The following is a 15099-nucleotide window of genomic DNA, read 5'->3' on the forward strand; positions in this document are numbered from 1 at the left end:
GAGGCTGGTGGGAGAGAGGTTTGTGTGGGGGAGGAGCAGTGTGGTCTGACCTCTGGAGGAAGGTGATACAGCACTGACAGTAGAATCTGACCAACGGTAAAGCCTTGTTGCAGCCTACTAGTTTGTTTGTGCTGTAACAATACTCCATTAGAAGGTTTTATGTATATGATTCTAAACAGTTTATAGGAGTCTAAAATACTGTTTATTGCCATTTCAGTGCGCCTTTTGAATGAGCTTTAGTAGAGCCCCGACCATCATTTAGTCATCTAAAACCTGCTTGTATCAGCTACATACGTATGGTAAATAGTGTAAATATATAAAGTGGGTATATACATATAAAATCAAGTTGTATGTAACTGGATATTTACTATGAACCATTCTGAACTGGAGCTTTGATGATTATACACAACCACAAGTTATCTGTTTAAATTTAATTTTTTTATTTTTATTTTTTACTTTTTATTTTTTAATTTTATTTTTATTATTAAATTTATATATAAAAATAATTATTAAAAATAAATTAAATTAAAAATTAAATAGTTAAATAAATAAAATAAATTTAAATACCCTGTGGGGTAACATCAGGGTTGAGCAGTCTTCTGGGTAAAGTCGAGGTTAACTACATTCCTAGGGCTCTAAGATTTAAGTGAAATTACTGGAGACCTTGAAGATGGAAAACGTAGCATCAGGGCTGGGTGTTCTTTTCCCTGCTTCATAAAGGTATCATTGTAGAATCTGGCAAACAAAGTATAGGATTTAAACAATTCACTCATTGTGTGATGTCAGTTTATGTCATCACCTAACTTAAGAAATCATCTCAGTACTGTTACCAATTTGTCCTTCATAACTGGAACATCTTCTCAACTGCATTATGTCATGTTACTTTATATCTACAAATTCTGTTTGTTACCTCACATTTCAATACATTACCTCTTAGCAGCTTGCCCTTCGAAAATCCTATTCTTCTGATATTTCTTGGCTTCCTCTGTAACAGTCTCTTGTTAATATAGAGTTGTGATGGTTTTAATGTCAAATATGTTTAATCTCTTAAACACCTCAGACTGTAGCTACTGAATGCTACAGTAATACCGAATGTGTTAACAGGTCAGGGATAGATAGCCCAAGGATGGTAGCAAAAACACAGGCTTGAAGATTATAAAAGTTATGTTCTGAGCCCATTTTGCAGAAAGCTTTCTGAAAATATGCTTAAAAACATGTGAAAATGAGATGGAGGTGAGGATAATAGTTTTTATTTCTATGTGGTGGTTTGTTTTTTTTTTTCTTTTGGGGTTTATTTTTGGAGGGGTTGTTTGATCTAAACTCTTGGGATGGGGAAGCATAGTCCTGTCTAGAGCTCTTGTAAGCAACTGTTCTTCAGGCTGGGCAGAACTGAGTAGCGAACTGTGTATGACCTGCCAGGAGCTTACATGCATTCCCCTGAAGTGTAACATGCTTCTGCTATGAATAATTTTTAATTTAAAACAGCAAAACAAAAAACTTGGACCCATTCTTCTACATTATGCTTTGTGCTGAAGAAGCTATGGGGATTGCATGGTAATCATATCTGACAAGAAAAGCTGTTTCCAAATATGTATCAAGAGTCCAATACAAAAATTGGACTTGTGACTACAGGCTGTGGATGGGAAATTACCTATCACAGTGGGGTGCTAAAATCAGTTCTTCATAATTACATTGATTTCTCATAAAGTTTTAACAAAAAGTTACTATTTGGGTAATTTGTTTCATCTCAAGACTTTGAAGCCATTTCAGATACTGGACTTTATCAAGATAAAACAAAACCAGTATCTGGATACTTCATGCAGTCTGCTTTTTAATTCACTTTCTAAAAACCATTCTGATTTTGTTTCAAGTTGAAATTCTTGAAAAGGTGTTGTAGGTAAAAGAGCTAGTCTGCTCAGAGCTAGAAAATGGGGCTAGAGAAGTGATATTATCACTGTTTGGGGCAACAGGAAATTATTAGGAGTAAAGAGACTTTGTACTTTTTTAAAAGATGGTGAAAATTTGGAAGGAATTCAGCACATACGACTACTTAAAGGCTTTAGGTAGTTTTCATTCTAATGCTAATGCTCTAAGGTTGCTGTTTGAATTCCAAAACAGGCAGTTCTACAACTCAGTCATAAAAGCTCTCTCCCTGGAAAAGTGAGGGAAGACATCTAACCAGATATGAGGGAATACAGAAACACCTTTACCTGCATGAAGGTTTTAAAGCTGAAGATTGTGTATGGTATGATAGTGCAGGGCTAGATTCTTTTGATGTAAATCCCAGTGCATCCTCTTAGCACTAATCTGGAGGAGTTTAAAACGACCTGCAGCAAAGTGTACAAACTCCAGATCAGGGAACTTTAAGGCTTGGTCCAAATCTATATGACTTATTTTCCTAAAATTGCTGAGACTGGCTATCATGGCTTCTGACTATCTGAAGGGTATAAGTGGATCTTATTTTAACTATCACTTCATTTGCAGTACCCAGGACCAGGAAACAGCTTAGGCAAACCTGTCTTCATTGGTTCATATGTTGTTATTCACATGATAAATGGCAGGGATCAGAGAAGTCATATTAGGGTTAAAAATATCTCATGTAGAAATTCCTTAGTCGTCAAAGAATTGGGAGGCAATGGTAAGATGAAAATATGACTTTGTCAGTATGTGGAAACATTATGTTCTTCCAGGAGCAGACTAAGAGAAGGTATCTTGGTAACAATATATGCAGTTTTCAATCTGCATCTACTCTTGTAATTTTCTCAGCTGACAGTGTTCTACTAGTTTATAAGCTAGCTCAATCATTTGCTTCTTGACATGTCTTTGGTTTGACTTCTTCCCTGTCATTATCTATATCAAGTGTTCTTTAACTGTGTTTAAAATTTCCAGCAATGGTGATACAGGCTTTTGGCATGGCCACAATTATTTTCAGATAAAGATAGTAGGCCACACACCTCTAGGAAGAAGAGAGCAGGCAAGAGCTGTGAAACTTTCCTCTGCATGAACTTGTCTGCTTTCATACTCAGGCCTAAGGAGTGCTAGCTTGCCCCTGTGCAGAGAAGGCTACCACACAAAGGCTATGGCAGCTGCCTGCTGACATTTGAAGCTCCACAAGCAGTACTTTAATCAGCTGCAGGTGGGAAAAGGTAGGGATTGCTGCTGAGTGTTACTCAAAAGCTGTGCTATGTCAGAGTAAGAATGTGGGAATTTTAGGCACATGTTGTTGGCAGCAGAGGGATATGGCTAGGAGGAATGAACACTGGGATGCTGTCCAGCTCCTTTGCAAGTGCTAGAGCCAGCTTGCCTTCAACATCTGTACTGAGGATTGCCTGCAGGAATAGAAACGGTGTTCTGCATTATTACAGCAAGCTATCACAGGAAGGTTTGGCTCTGTAGTTCATTGTATTTTCTCTTTCTCAAATTTGTGTGAACATGAAAAGAGAGGGAAACAGTGGCAGCTGTATCCATCAGAGGAATCAGGTGAGCCAAACACCTTGCAAAATATATCAGACAAAAGAAATGTTAGGTTTTCTGCATTTCTTTTGCTGTTTCTTATGGACAGACTGTATACGGGTGTGTAGCAGCTTTGTTTTTACCTTTTGTATTCTGAAACACCCATTCTAACAATACAGTATGTAACTCACAGGTAGTCCTGTGAAAGTCATTGAGATTAGGTCAAGATGTTATTAATATGATTGAAGATCATAAAATCAGATGTTAAGCATTTAGTGAATAACTGCCATGTCTGATGCTTAAGGGTGGTCCGAGACGATGAAATCTTTGTGTTAGATCCCCCGTATGTTAAAAATGGCGATGTTTCAAGGTACCGGCCCTCTTGATTAGTTTTTCAGCAAACCACAGTTATCTCTTCCTAGACTTGAATATCCCCCTGTAGTAAGGGAAATAGTTTGAAGCAAGCATAACTTTCTGCATGAAGTTACCAGTACAGTTAATCCTATTAATTAAAATGATGTATTTCAGTTGTTGATGCTGTTGAATTTTCATAATTGATACAATTAAACCTAACCCTTTAGATCTTTTCTAACTGTCACTAAGAGTAGGCTAAAAGTCTTTAAAATTGTTCTTAACATACAAATTTGAGCTGTCACAAGGGACAGATGAGTTGCTTAATGTTTAGCTAAAAAATTAGTTAATCTCTTGCATATTTTCTTCATATTTTGGCCTATGGAAAGGCTGTTTGTTATTTCAGAATATCTTGGCTGTAGTCCATCTGCAAGACCTCATTTATTCTTTTGAAATTTGTAGCCTTCACAAGCTTGGCATCTGCGATATCACAGACAATGAATTATTGTGGCTAGAAGTCTCTGGAATTATAAAAACCCTCCTCCGTAAGAACATAATTTTTTTTTACAGAATTGGGATTTGTTCTGAGGAAGCACAGTTGGCAAAAAAAAAAAAATAATTCAGAGATAACAGATTTTTCATCTTTTTTTCACCCTCGGAATGAACAAGGGAGTACTGATGCTGAAGAGTTGCTCTTTAAGTAAATGGAATCTTTCTCTTCTCTCTTGGCAACGGCAGGAGTATTCTTGTGCTGTATGACAAGGCTAGCTGGTGCTATATTTATCTTGTAGCTGTACACACATTTGCAAGAGGTCGCTCAATAAGAGAAAGGCAAAGAGCCAATGCAGTTTAAAGAAAGTTTGTTCTACCATAGTTTTAATATTTTGGGTTGGCTTAAAGACAGGGCCGCATACTTCTGGAGGACTGGGGAATAGCATTACTGATACGAAATAAAAACTTTCCTGAGTTGTCTCTGGAAAGATTAGGGTTTTGTGGAGAAGCAGGGGGGGTGAGGGTGTAAGTTTTCAAAATGGAGTTCAATAGATGTTTGGGTGCATCAGCAGAAGAGGAAAAAGGAAGACAAGAGGGTGGGGAAGATGATATTAATAATGCTGGCAGTAGTGTGGTCCATGAACAGCCGGATTTGGCACAAATGCACCTTACTTGTTTGTCTGAAAGATATATGAAAGCAAAATTCACTCTGACAGCGTACCTGACATACTGGCTGTTGCTGAAACTCTGCAAGGTAAGAAATTTTAGTACAAATATGTGAGATTTTTATTTAACTTATGTGCTTAAAAGGCAAATTGATTAAAGTCTTTGCTGAAGCATTTGATAATTCATTAATATATACAATTAATTACCTTCATGGTTTATTACTAGAAGGAGCATTATAAATATTGACACTGTACTCAGAAACAGGTGATCCAACTTGTAGAGGCTACTAATTCAGTACTTTACAAAGCAATGCACTAATAATTGCCATACAGTTTATTTCTATATACTGTTTACATAGTGGCATGGGATTTGAAATTATTTTAGGTTAATTTCTAGGTGAAATTTATTGTACTGCTTTTCATTGGTTTACATTCATCTTGTGTGTTGGATAAGCAACAGAATGTATTTTAGTCCTGAAAACATGCACATTATAAAAGTAAGGAATTGGGAACATTTTTGCCAAATGTAATGGGGAATCAGTTTTAGCCTGTGGTGGGACCTACTTTAAATGTGATCTGGGCACACCTAATTAAAATATTTTTACTTGATGTGTTACTGGATAGGGAAGAAACAAGGCTTTGGACCATGTATAAATGCTATATGTAGTTTATTCCATTTCACCTTGCAGAAAGCTGCTTTAATATTCAGATCCAAGCAAGGAAACATTCAGTCCTACAGAAGTGATAGGTTTAAGGTTTTTGATTTGAGCCGAGAACACTGAGACATCTGAGCTTATAAGACTGATGTTTTTATGATAACAATGCTATATTAGTAAATGTAGAATGTGTAATATGTCTTCCTTTGTATTACTGCATTCAAGCTTTACACTCGTAGGCATTTAGTTGATGGGCAGATCACCAGATAGATCAAAAAAAATGTCAAAGCAACGTTTTCTGGCTGTTTCTACTTCTGAAGTTTAAGACAGATAGGAAATACATGATGGTGAAGGAGCGGAGACCACCGGTGTTGGGCCAGGTGGTGTCTCAGCAGCAACAAGCCCTCTCCTACAGGTACCTCTACATGTGTGGCAGTTTTGTGGCAGCACCTACATAGTTTTTTTGCTAGCATAGCTATGCAAAACTGTAACATAAAAATGTAAACTGAACAGTACTAACAATTTCATCTGTTAGATTGCTGGATAGCTTTGTTTCCATATATATTCCATATTTATAGTGCCTTTGGTTTTGTGGAAGTAGAGTTTATCAGGTGCTGCTGATTCCTTGTGTTAGGGGGCAGACACAGACACTTTCTTTCATATTACTTTTCCCTGTAATTTTTCTGCTTACTTGCTGCAGGGATCTTTTGTGAGGTTGACTGAAAGGGGTAGAAATCCATACAGCTACATGGGGGAAGTAAATAGCCTTAGGGCAGGTGTCAGAGCCATCATGTGAGGCAGAGTGCTGGGGCAACACACTTCCTGCTGGTTTTGCAGAGTGCTGATCCAGGGTGGGGAAGGTTTCACCTTGTCTGGTTCCTAATCGGTTCAGTTGGTTTTATTGTGGTTTGACCTCTTTGCAGCCATTGAAGCTGTAGGTTTTAAGAGCCATGCTTGTGTTACAGAATGATCCAGAGCTACTGCTTTGGTAGTAGTTGGTCTGGGTGTGTGCAGCAACTTCAATACCTTGGACTCACTACTAATGCATAGAAATTTTGTGCATTAATCATGATGTGTGCAGGAAACATTGAGTGGCATGCACACAATGGTCTTGTGTGCGCCTTACCCTTTACCATAAATGGTTGTTTTTAAACCTGACAAGTAGCAAACAAAATCTTTGGTGTTGGACTCTTACAAAGAAGCTATGGCTTGATGCAAAGAAAAACATGAAATGTCCCTACCAGGCAGGTATGCAGGAACTTCAGAGCAACATATGGAACAGAGGAGACCTAATGCCCACTTGGCTCCTTCTCCAAGTAAGCCCATACTTCTGTGGGCTCCATGTGGACTAATCTGTGAATTGCACAGTATCATTGAATACTTTGTTTATGTGCTTATGTCTGGAGTATGCTAGGGTTGCCCCATTTCTGTGTGGATATTATTCCTTAAATGGCAGGAAGAGTTATTACAATACATAAGCTAGGAGAGGTGCTTCTGTCTGATTGCATCTGCTTGCATATAGCATTACGTTTGCACAGTGCATATAAGTCCTTTGAGCTGGGAAGGAACAATTCATACTATATGAAAGTAGAGTGAAGAGAGGTAATGCAGTTTCTGTTAATATCACAAATTTCTTCAGAAAGCTTTCTGAGAACCTTACAATGCCCTAGCTAAGCTGAGAGGATAACTAAACCTCTAATTTATTAATGCTTCTTTCTTGCTGAGCTTTCTTAAAGACTGTTCAGATTTGAGACCCCCTTTTCTTATTTCCTGACACTCTTCCATGACTTAAGTCTCTTCCAAGACCTAATCCATTCAAAAAGTGCTATTTTTTTTTCTCCTTCCCCCTCACAAGAACAAAAGCAGCACAGTGTTGCTTTTTCTTAGGTTCTGCAGCTTGGCAGAACCTAGCAAGTCTGGCCTAGTGGGAGGGGAGGCCAGCAGCATTGAAATGGTGCTGCTGTGGTACAGAGGCACCCTTTGTAACAGCCAATGTACACCTCCTTTACATCAAAATTATTCCAGCTCTTGGCTACAGATAGTTCTTCAGGTGCTTATGACTTGGAAAATATCTGGGGCTCCCTATAACTCCTTACCAGCGCTACCCTGAAAGGGGAAATAGTTATGTAAGTAGGTGGCGTGGAGAGAGCCGTGTAGCCTGCTGGTCTTCTGTGGACTACCATCTGGGAAACCTCGCTGATGTGTCCCCAAGGTAGGCTTTAGATTTTAGGGGTCACCACAACTTGTGGGGATGAGACAAAAGACTGTGAATCTTTCTAAAAGTGCCACATGCCATAGAAGCTATCCTTTCAGCCAGTTCTGCTTTTCAAGTCCCATTGAACATCACACAGTTGCAAGGAAAGGGTGGTTGGGCACTCATTTATAGATGCCTGTGAACAAGTTAAGCTTCTTGCTTCTGTGCAAAGATGCATTTGGCTAAACAGCTTGTCTGTAGATGGAGCTTTTCTATTATATATTATATATTATCTTTATATATTATCCGTATATTATCGAAGTTAGTTGTCTTCTGAAATGGAGAGTTTCTCTTGGGCTAACGTGTTTGGCACCCAGTAGCCCTTACTCATAATGAAGCCCCTTGGATCTGTAAGGTTGTTTTCTAAATCTTATAAGGGCAGGTATCCTGCCAGATCTCAGACTTGAGCAGTGCTTCCCTGACATTCTAATGTGTGTTACTATTGCACGCAAGTGGACGTCAATTATTTTGTGACTGAGCTTCATATCAAACTGCATGAGAGCACACACAGATTGGTGTCTGATTTCTCACTTGCTAAACACGGTCTTTCCTCATTCTGCTTGTGTTAGTTCTTCCCATCGTAAATAATCTCTTCATTTTTCAGTTCATGGCTGCTTACCTGTGTCACGTCCAAAGATATTTGCTCACAAAGAAGCGAACAGCTTTATAAACTTTAGAAAAGTTTTAGAAACAAAAGGTTAAATTAGTGCAGTCTCCTATGGGCGATCCCTTCTTAATGTGTAAGAATGATTGATTTAAATAAGCTGATTCCTTTCTAGCTTAAGTAAAAGTTAAAACAGAGAGTTCTGAAACACCTTGAAACAAAAGGTACCCACAGAGGGAGATGGCCATCAAGTTCCATACTGATGTCACACTAACTTTTCAAATAAGACGATAATTAATACATTAAACTTGTGAGAAAGAGAACAGACAACAAAAAGACCCCCCTCAAAATAAAAGCAGGCTTTAATTCAGATTTCACATAAGTTTAATTGAATTGATCCTCTTTTTCATTAATTTACAATACTTCAGTAATACCCAGTACCTCTGACTATCAAGAACAGTTGGTTAATGCATGTGATTTCCCTGTTACACACTATAGTTTAAGTGTTTTCTGTCAGCTCACCTGGTATTCTTTTAACAATCTAAATCCATACATAAGGCAAAATAACGGTGAGGTGGATCTGTTACCTAATTTCTTGTCTGCGTGCATACTTTTTGAGTACTGGATTCTATGGAGCTTCTGCTGTTGCTGTGTCATGACTTGAACACGACAAACTTGTACATGCTACATAAACCTACCCCAATGGATCCCAAATGAAAGATGAAAGTATTTAAATCACTATCCTATGGTTTAGGGCATAGGAGCTTAATTCTCAGCTATGCAATTGATTTATTACTCTGTATTGATAATCTTACTGTCCTTGGCTCAGCTTATTGCCTGTAAAGGGGATAAAAAATTTGTTGCATTTTTAAAAAATCTCTTTATATTTACTTCTGAATATAAATATTGTGGGGCTAGATTATCTTTCTGTATGTATGTGGCAGTGTAAGGGCAGTCTGAACAGTATGGGATGAATCCCTTTCAAGGGGAAAGAGGAGCCTGGTTCTATACTGTGAATGAATTTTCTAGGCATTAGTCTGTGATCACAAGGAAGTGTAGAGGTACTGCCTGCCTTCTTTTGCCATCCATTTGAGGAAAAAAAGGGTGCAGAGAGGCCATTTTTAGCCTTTTCTTATCTGATGTTTTCAAAAAGATCTTCATTGAAAGTGTGGTGCCTTTTGGAGATGTCACTTATGTATTCCACATCTTTATTTCTCATTCCTGGGATCTACAGACAACAGGTTGGAAGATCTAAGATGTAAGTGACTTGTTCAGGAGAAGGATCTCTCTTTTGGATTCCAAATGACAACCCCAAGAAACTGTCTAGTGAAGGGAGAAAGGGGTTTCAGATACGTCTTGCCATCACAATTTTATAGTGGTTAGATACAATTGTTGCCTGCCAAGTGTGCTGTTACTGTGTTTTTAACACTCTCCATGTATTCTACTGAGAATACCTAACTATCAGAAGTTTGAAGCACCAGAAAGTTGGGTCTGAAAAAACTAATTTGAGGTTCCTATCTCCTTTTTTAGTTTGCTCCCAACATAACACTATGCTCATAGAAAGATTTTGGCAGAGGAGGGAGCTGAACCTTGAGATACAGTGTGAGACAGGGGCTTAACCAGTGGACCATCCCCCCTGTCCTGTCTTGGTAGGTGGCAGTTGGAGCAAAAAAAGAAAATACTGCAATGGGAACTGGCTGGCTCCTTTCAGTTATTTTCCAGCTACCTTAACATAAATATTTGTTGGAAATGGAAAGATATTTTTTTTAGTTATTTGATATGCTTATATGATCTTGCTGTGTCTGTAACTCCTCCCTAATAACTTTTGAACATTCCAGCCAATCTCCGCAAAATTTGAGTGAGGTAGACATTACAGAGTTCACATCAGGGAGACAGAAGTAGGTAGTCAGGGAGTGGAAACGGAGACTTGGCTAATACCCCTCCTGAGGAAAGACTCCTGCGTATATTTATCCCTTATTAAACATCAGAAACAGTGTAAAATGTTTCCCTTTCCACACTGAAGAACTGCGTATCTGTAGGAAACAGGACTACGTTGGTTCAGCTGCTTGCAGAAATACATGTTTTCTCAATAAAGTGTTGTTTGTTTGGCTGTTAATGGAACTCCACTGAAGCTTACTGTCCTCAGAGTAAAAGCCAAGATTTTTCAAGAAGTGCAACTTGAGACAACTAAAGAGGGATGTTTTTCAGGAAGCCGTAAACATTCCCTCCCCCCTCCCCTTGGAACACTGACTTTTTAAGCTGTCTCAGATGTGTCAGCCAGATCTCAATCTCCATTCACTTATTTGGTCAAAATGGTCAATTTTTTTTTTTTTTTGAGTCAAGTTGCTAGGGTGAACAATCTGATTAGGTACACTGTTAATTTCTAAAACGTCATAAGCTGTTATATAGGGCTTATTTTGTTCAGGGAAAATATTTCTGAATCAGTTTTCCTTTAATTTATGCCCAATTTTTCTGGATTTATTTGGGCCAGAAATATTAAAGCAACCTGTTTTATACTGGAGTAGTACTTACAGTGCTGGGTAGGCCCAAGTGTTGTAGAGAGACAGAGCAATGGAAATAGAAAAGAGTGGAGGGGAAAACTGGAATGTATCAAACCTGACAGTAAGCTTGGTTCAGATTGGTTTCGCATTCTGGGCAGAGATGCAGTTCTTTATGGGCAGTGTAAATCATTTGGCCTGTGCTGGGGAGTTAGGCTTCTGCCTTTCCCCACTCCAAAAGGCCAAGAATTGAAATTTTCCTAGTATCTTTGGTATTTATCAAGCCATCTCCTGGATCTAGCTCTGAGCTACAACCAGTGTGTTCAGAGAGTGCAGGCTGTGAAAGACTGATGTACAGAACAGTTCTGAAACATGGGGAATGATTGCTGGAAAAGCCAGGCACATCCCTTTTTTTTACAACCTCATTCTCTTAAAATTACCACACCTTCTTTTGTGTGGGAGAACATATGTTTGTATTCAGTAGCTACTTTTCTGTGAAACTGTCTTTCTCAGCTATCAAAGTTCCCAGAAAACACTATCAATCAAAGATGTATTCTTTATGTTGTTAATTTGAGGGCAGTTCTTGCAATGAGCCTGCAGAGTTCGGCACCACTGGAGCTCATGAATCAGGGCAGAACTTTCTTGCTAAATCGTGACTTTACGATTAGGTTAAAAAAAATTGACTGAAATCCTGCATGACTAGTAGAGTATATGGGGTGGATTAAGAACCTGTAAATAGATGACTGAGAATAAATTACTACTTCTTGGGCATGCTGGAATACTTGATGCTTTTCCTAGAAAGTTTCTTATTATTATAGACATCTAGAGAAGGTGCTGTATTTTTTTTTGTCCTGGTGTTTTCTGTTGGAGGAAAAGAGCAGAGTTGGTGCTGGACAGAAACAAAATCTCTCACCTGATGCTTCGAGTATGGCACTCCAAGTGTGATTATTTACAAAACTGGATGAAAATTGGCAAGTATTGAGGAATTTGTGGTGTTACAGCTGCATCATTAAAGCAAGCCTTGAATAAGATGTTGCCAGATAGCACAATATCTAAATAACCACAAAAGTGCTTGGGCAGGGCTATTTTAAAAGTTAGGTAGATCACTCTGCCATTCAGGAACAAGAAGTGAAACAAAATTTGAGCTTCCAAATATCAACAAATGCATTTTTTCCACACACTTGACTAACTTATTTGGAAGCTTGCATTTGCACTGAGGAAGAGTGTGTCTTGGTGTGAAAAAGCCATTTTTTGTAGGGCTATCAACCTTCAATTATACTGCCCCAATTCCTGTAAAAAAAAAAAGTAGAATAATATGAATAATTAAAAAAAGCAAGCTATCACTTTACATTGAGTTTTAACATATATATTGCATTTTTTCCTTAGTCAAAAGCCGGTTTTGTTCTTTAACTCTCAGCTTTGCTTTTGGATGTAATAAGTGGATTAATCTGTAGATTAGAGAAAATAGCCTAATTTTGATTAGGGTCATTATAAGTGGACTGTCATTTTGATTCTAGCAAAAGAAAATGGTAGGATAAACCTTGGTAGCTCACCTTTTGTGTCCTTATCCAATAGATGAGACTGTAGTGTTGGGGTTTAGAGAACTTCCAGGTAATAAAGGAATCAAGGCAGAATTATTTACCATAGTTCAGATGCAAGCACTGAGCACAGACACAAGTTCACAGGCAGATTTTCAAGAAATGTCTGTCCGTGTTTACCACTCCAAATTTTCCTATCCACACTCTGCCAGCAGATACTGCTTATGCTGCAGGGGCAGCACAACAGGATATGAATCTGCCACCCTGAACATTGTTCTTAATGTCCAGATGTGTTAATGTAAACTGAAGTCTGCATTGCTGTTGTCTTCAGCCATTCCAGTTGACTCTCTGTTAATATGTGAGACCCACTAAGTCAGAGGTCAGCATTACATCCACTTACATTGTACAGGTGATATTAATCTATCCCTTGGACATCATCTGGAAAACTGGGCTAGTAAATTGTGTTACAATGTTAGTTACTAAAATCTTACATAATGATTAGTGGTGCACTATGGTGACGTTGTATGATGCACAAAACTAACAGCATAAATGGTACAGCTTTATTTATAGCTCCTTCTTTATTTTCACCATTTGCTGATAATTATATTTGATGTTATACCCCAGAAAGCAATATAAATGCCCTATATTAATTAAATGAGACGGAATGTAATAGTCTTTGTTATGCTTTTTGTCTCTGTGTTCCTGCAGAACTAAACTGAAAAGAAAGGGGGGAAAAACCTCCTAGTATTTGGAAACATTTTAAAAATATTTCTCTGCTGCCAAAACAGACAGATAGCTTTTGTGCTCAGACAAATTACGGGGTGGGGCAAGCAGAAGGGATTAATGCTGTCTCCAAATGAATAAGTGGGGTTTTTTGATGATATTTGCTATAATCCTATTGGCAAAATGGACAATCCTAGTACAGTTTGGTAGCCAGTCTCTCCCTGTTGAAAAAGAGACCAGGCCCTTAAGGTGTGGTGAGAAGCACGTGGGTGGTAAACTAGAATGTGGAAGAAATATTATTGTCAGTGCTCAGGAGAAAATAGCTTTTACAGTGTTGGCAATTAAAGTTCTCAAATTGGAATTTTTTCCCTTAAAGTCCCAGCTCCTGGAGGCAAGTGACTGCATAAATGTCTGATTTAAAAAAGCTTTTCAGATGCTATAACTGCACAGGAAAACCGAAATATCAGTTTGCAATGGAAAGTTCTCAAACAATAAATCTTTCATCCTTGGAATTGTCCATCATCTTGCAAGTGTTTTAGAGCTTGGATCAACTTGTTAAAGATGCTGATTATAATGGCTTGTGGGACTGACTTTGTTCTTTGCTTATGCCAAATAAAAATTCTAAACAGCATGAGTATAGCAGTGCTCATCTGGGAAGTGCAGGCTTTTATTTCACATCCCATATAAATAACTAGCCAGGATGCCCAGCAAAGAGAGTGTGGGGGGACAGGCATCAGCAAAATGCATTGGAAGCAGACGAAAGCCTCAAAAAAAAAAAAAAAAATTAAAAAAATTGCATTTATGCTGGTGGAGGCAAGCAAAGACTCCCAGAACAAATCTGCACACAAGACATCCTGGGAACTTCAATGGTCATAAATGGTGGAATGTTTCACATTGTTGAGAAAACCTAGGTTTGCTGCTCTGCTGTGGAGAGGACAGCTGCCTCTTGAATTGCCACTGTTTCTTGCAGCATATCATTGCAATTTAGAAAGCTAAGAGCTTGAGTAGCTTTTTGTTAGAGCGGTGAGGATGGCAACACATGGTAGCAATAATTAAAAAAAAAAGTGATCTGTGTGATCTCATGGTATTTCCAGTCTTACTGAAACTAGGACTCTGCATACATCTTTGTTTTCATGGACATGTGCTCTTTTTCATCCTGTTTACTTCCAAATATCTGTTAGCCCTAAGAGAATGACACCTCTGACTTCACTGTCTTTTGTTCAGAAAACTTGTGCAAGAGTGATGGGGTTTTGTGTTGGGGGCCAATAACAAGGATCCCCAGGGGAACAGCAGCCTGGCTGGAAACAATGTTTGTACAAACCCTGACTTCCAGAAATCTGTGCTGCGGGTCAATGTATGTCCCAACAACACTATCTTACTGTGTCTGCTAAACCAGCTTCACGCTTCTAACATAGTAGATCTCATCCTTTCCAGACTGAGAAATGTGTGCAACCCTGTGTGAAGACACTGAATATCTGTGTTCACTCCTGTTTCTGCTTGAACCTCCCAATATGGCCTTGGATAAACTGCCTCATCTCTGCATCAGTTCTTCATCTTATGGGAATACTTGCTTATTTCCACCAGGAAGTACACAGATATTTGGAAGAATGAGCCTATATGCCTCGTATAGCAAGTCTCCAATTTGGGAAGTGACCTGTAGCTATCACTACATTACAGACAAATATGTGCAAGAGGAGAAGGCCTGCTTGTTAGCAGGAAAGAACTGAAATGTGACATCTGCAATTTGTAAGTTAAAAGCATCTAAAATGAATGAAACATTTGAGTTTTCAGATTGATTTTAGAGATGTGTGATAAAAAAAAAATGGTAGGACATTGTGGAGAAGCTTTTGCAACTGTTTTTGGCT

At 38.4% G+C, this 15099-nt stretch overlaps 1 protein-coding gene across 2 annotated transcripts in view; it reads left to right on the forward strand.

Moving 5' to 3' along the window:
- Window positions 1-4763: 4763 nt before the first annotated feature.
- ARHGEF4 (Rho guanine nucleotide exchange factor 4) overlaps window positions 4764-15099 on the forward strand; it is a 228211-nt gene continuing 217875 nt past the window's right edge. For both annotated transcript variants that reach the window (XM_056358091.1, XM_056358093.1), the window contains exon 1: window positions 4764-5050. In XM_056358091.1, the coding sequence (XP_056214066.1) occupies window positions 4835-5050 (216 nt within the window). In that variant the 5' untranslated portion in view covers window positions 4764-4834. The remainder of the gene's footprint in view (window positions 5051-15099) is intronic.

This window comes from Falco biarmicus, chromosome 13 (assembly GCF_023638135.1).
Source record: "Falco biarmicus isolate bFalBia1 chromosome 13, bFalBia1.pri, whole genome shotgun sequence".
In the NCBI taxonomy this organism is placed as follows: domain Eukaryota; kingdom Metazoa; phylum Chordata; class Aves; order Falconiformes; family Falconidae; genus Falco; species Falco biarmicus.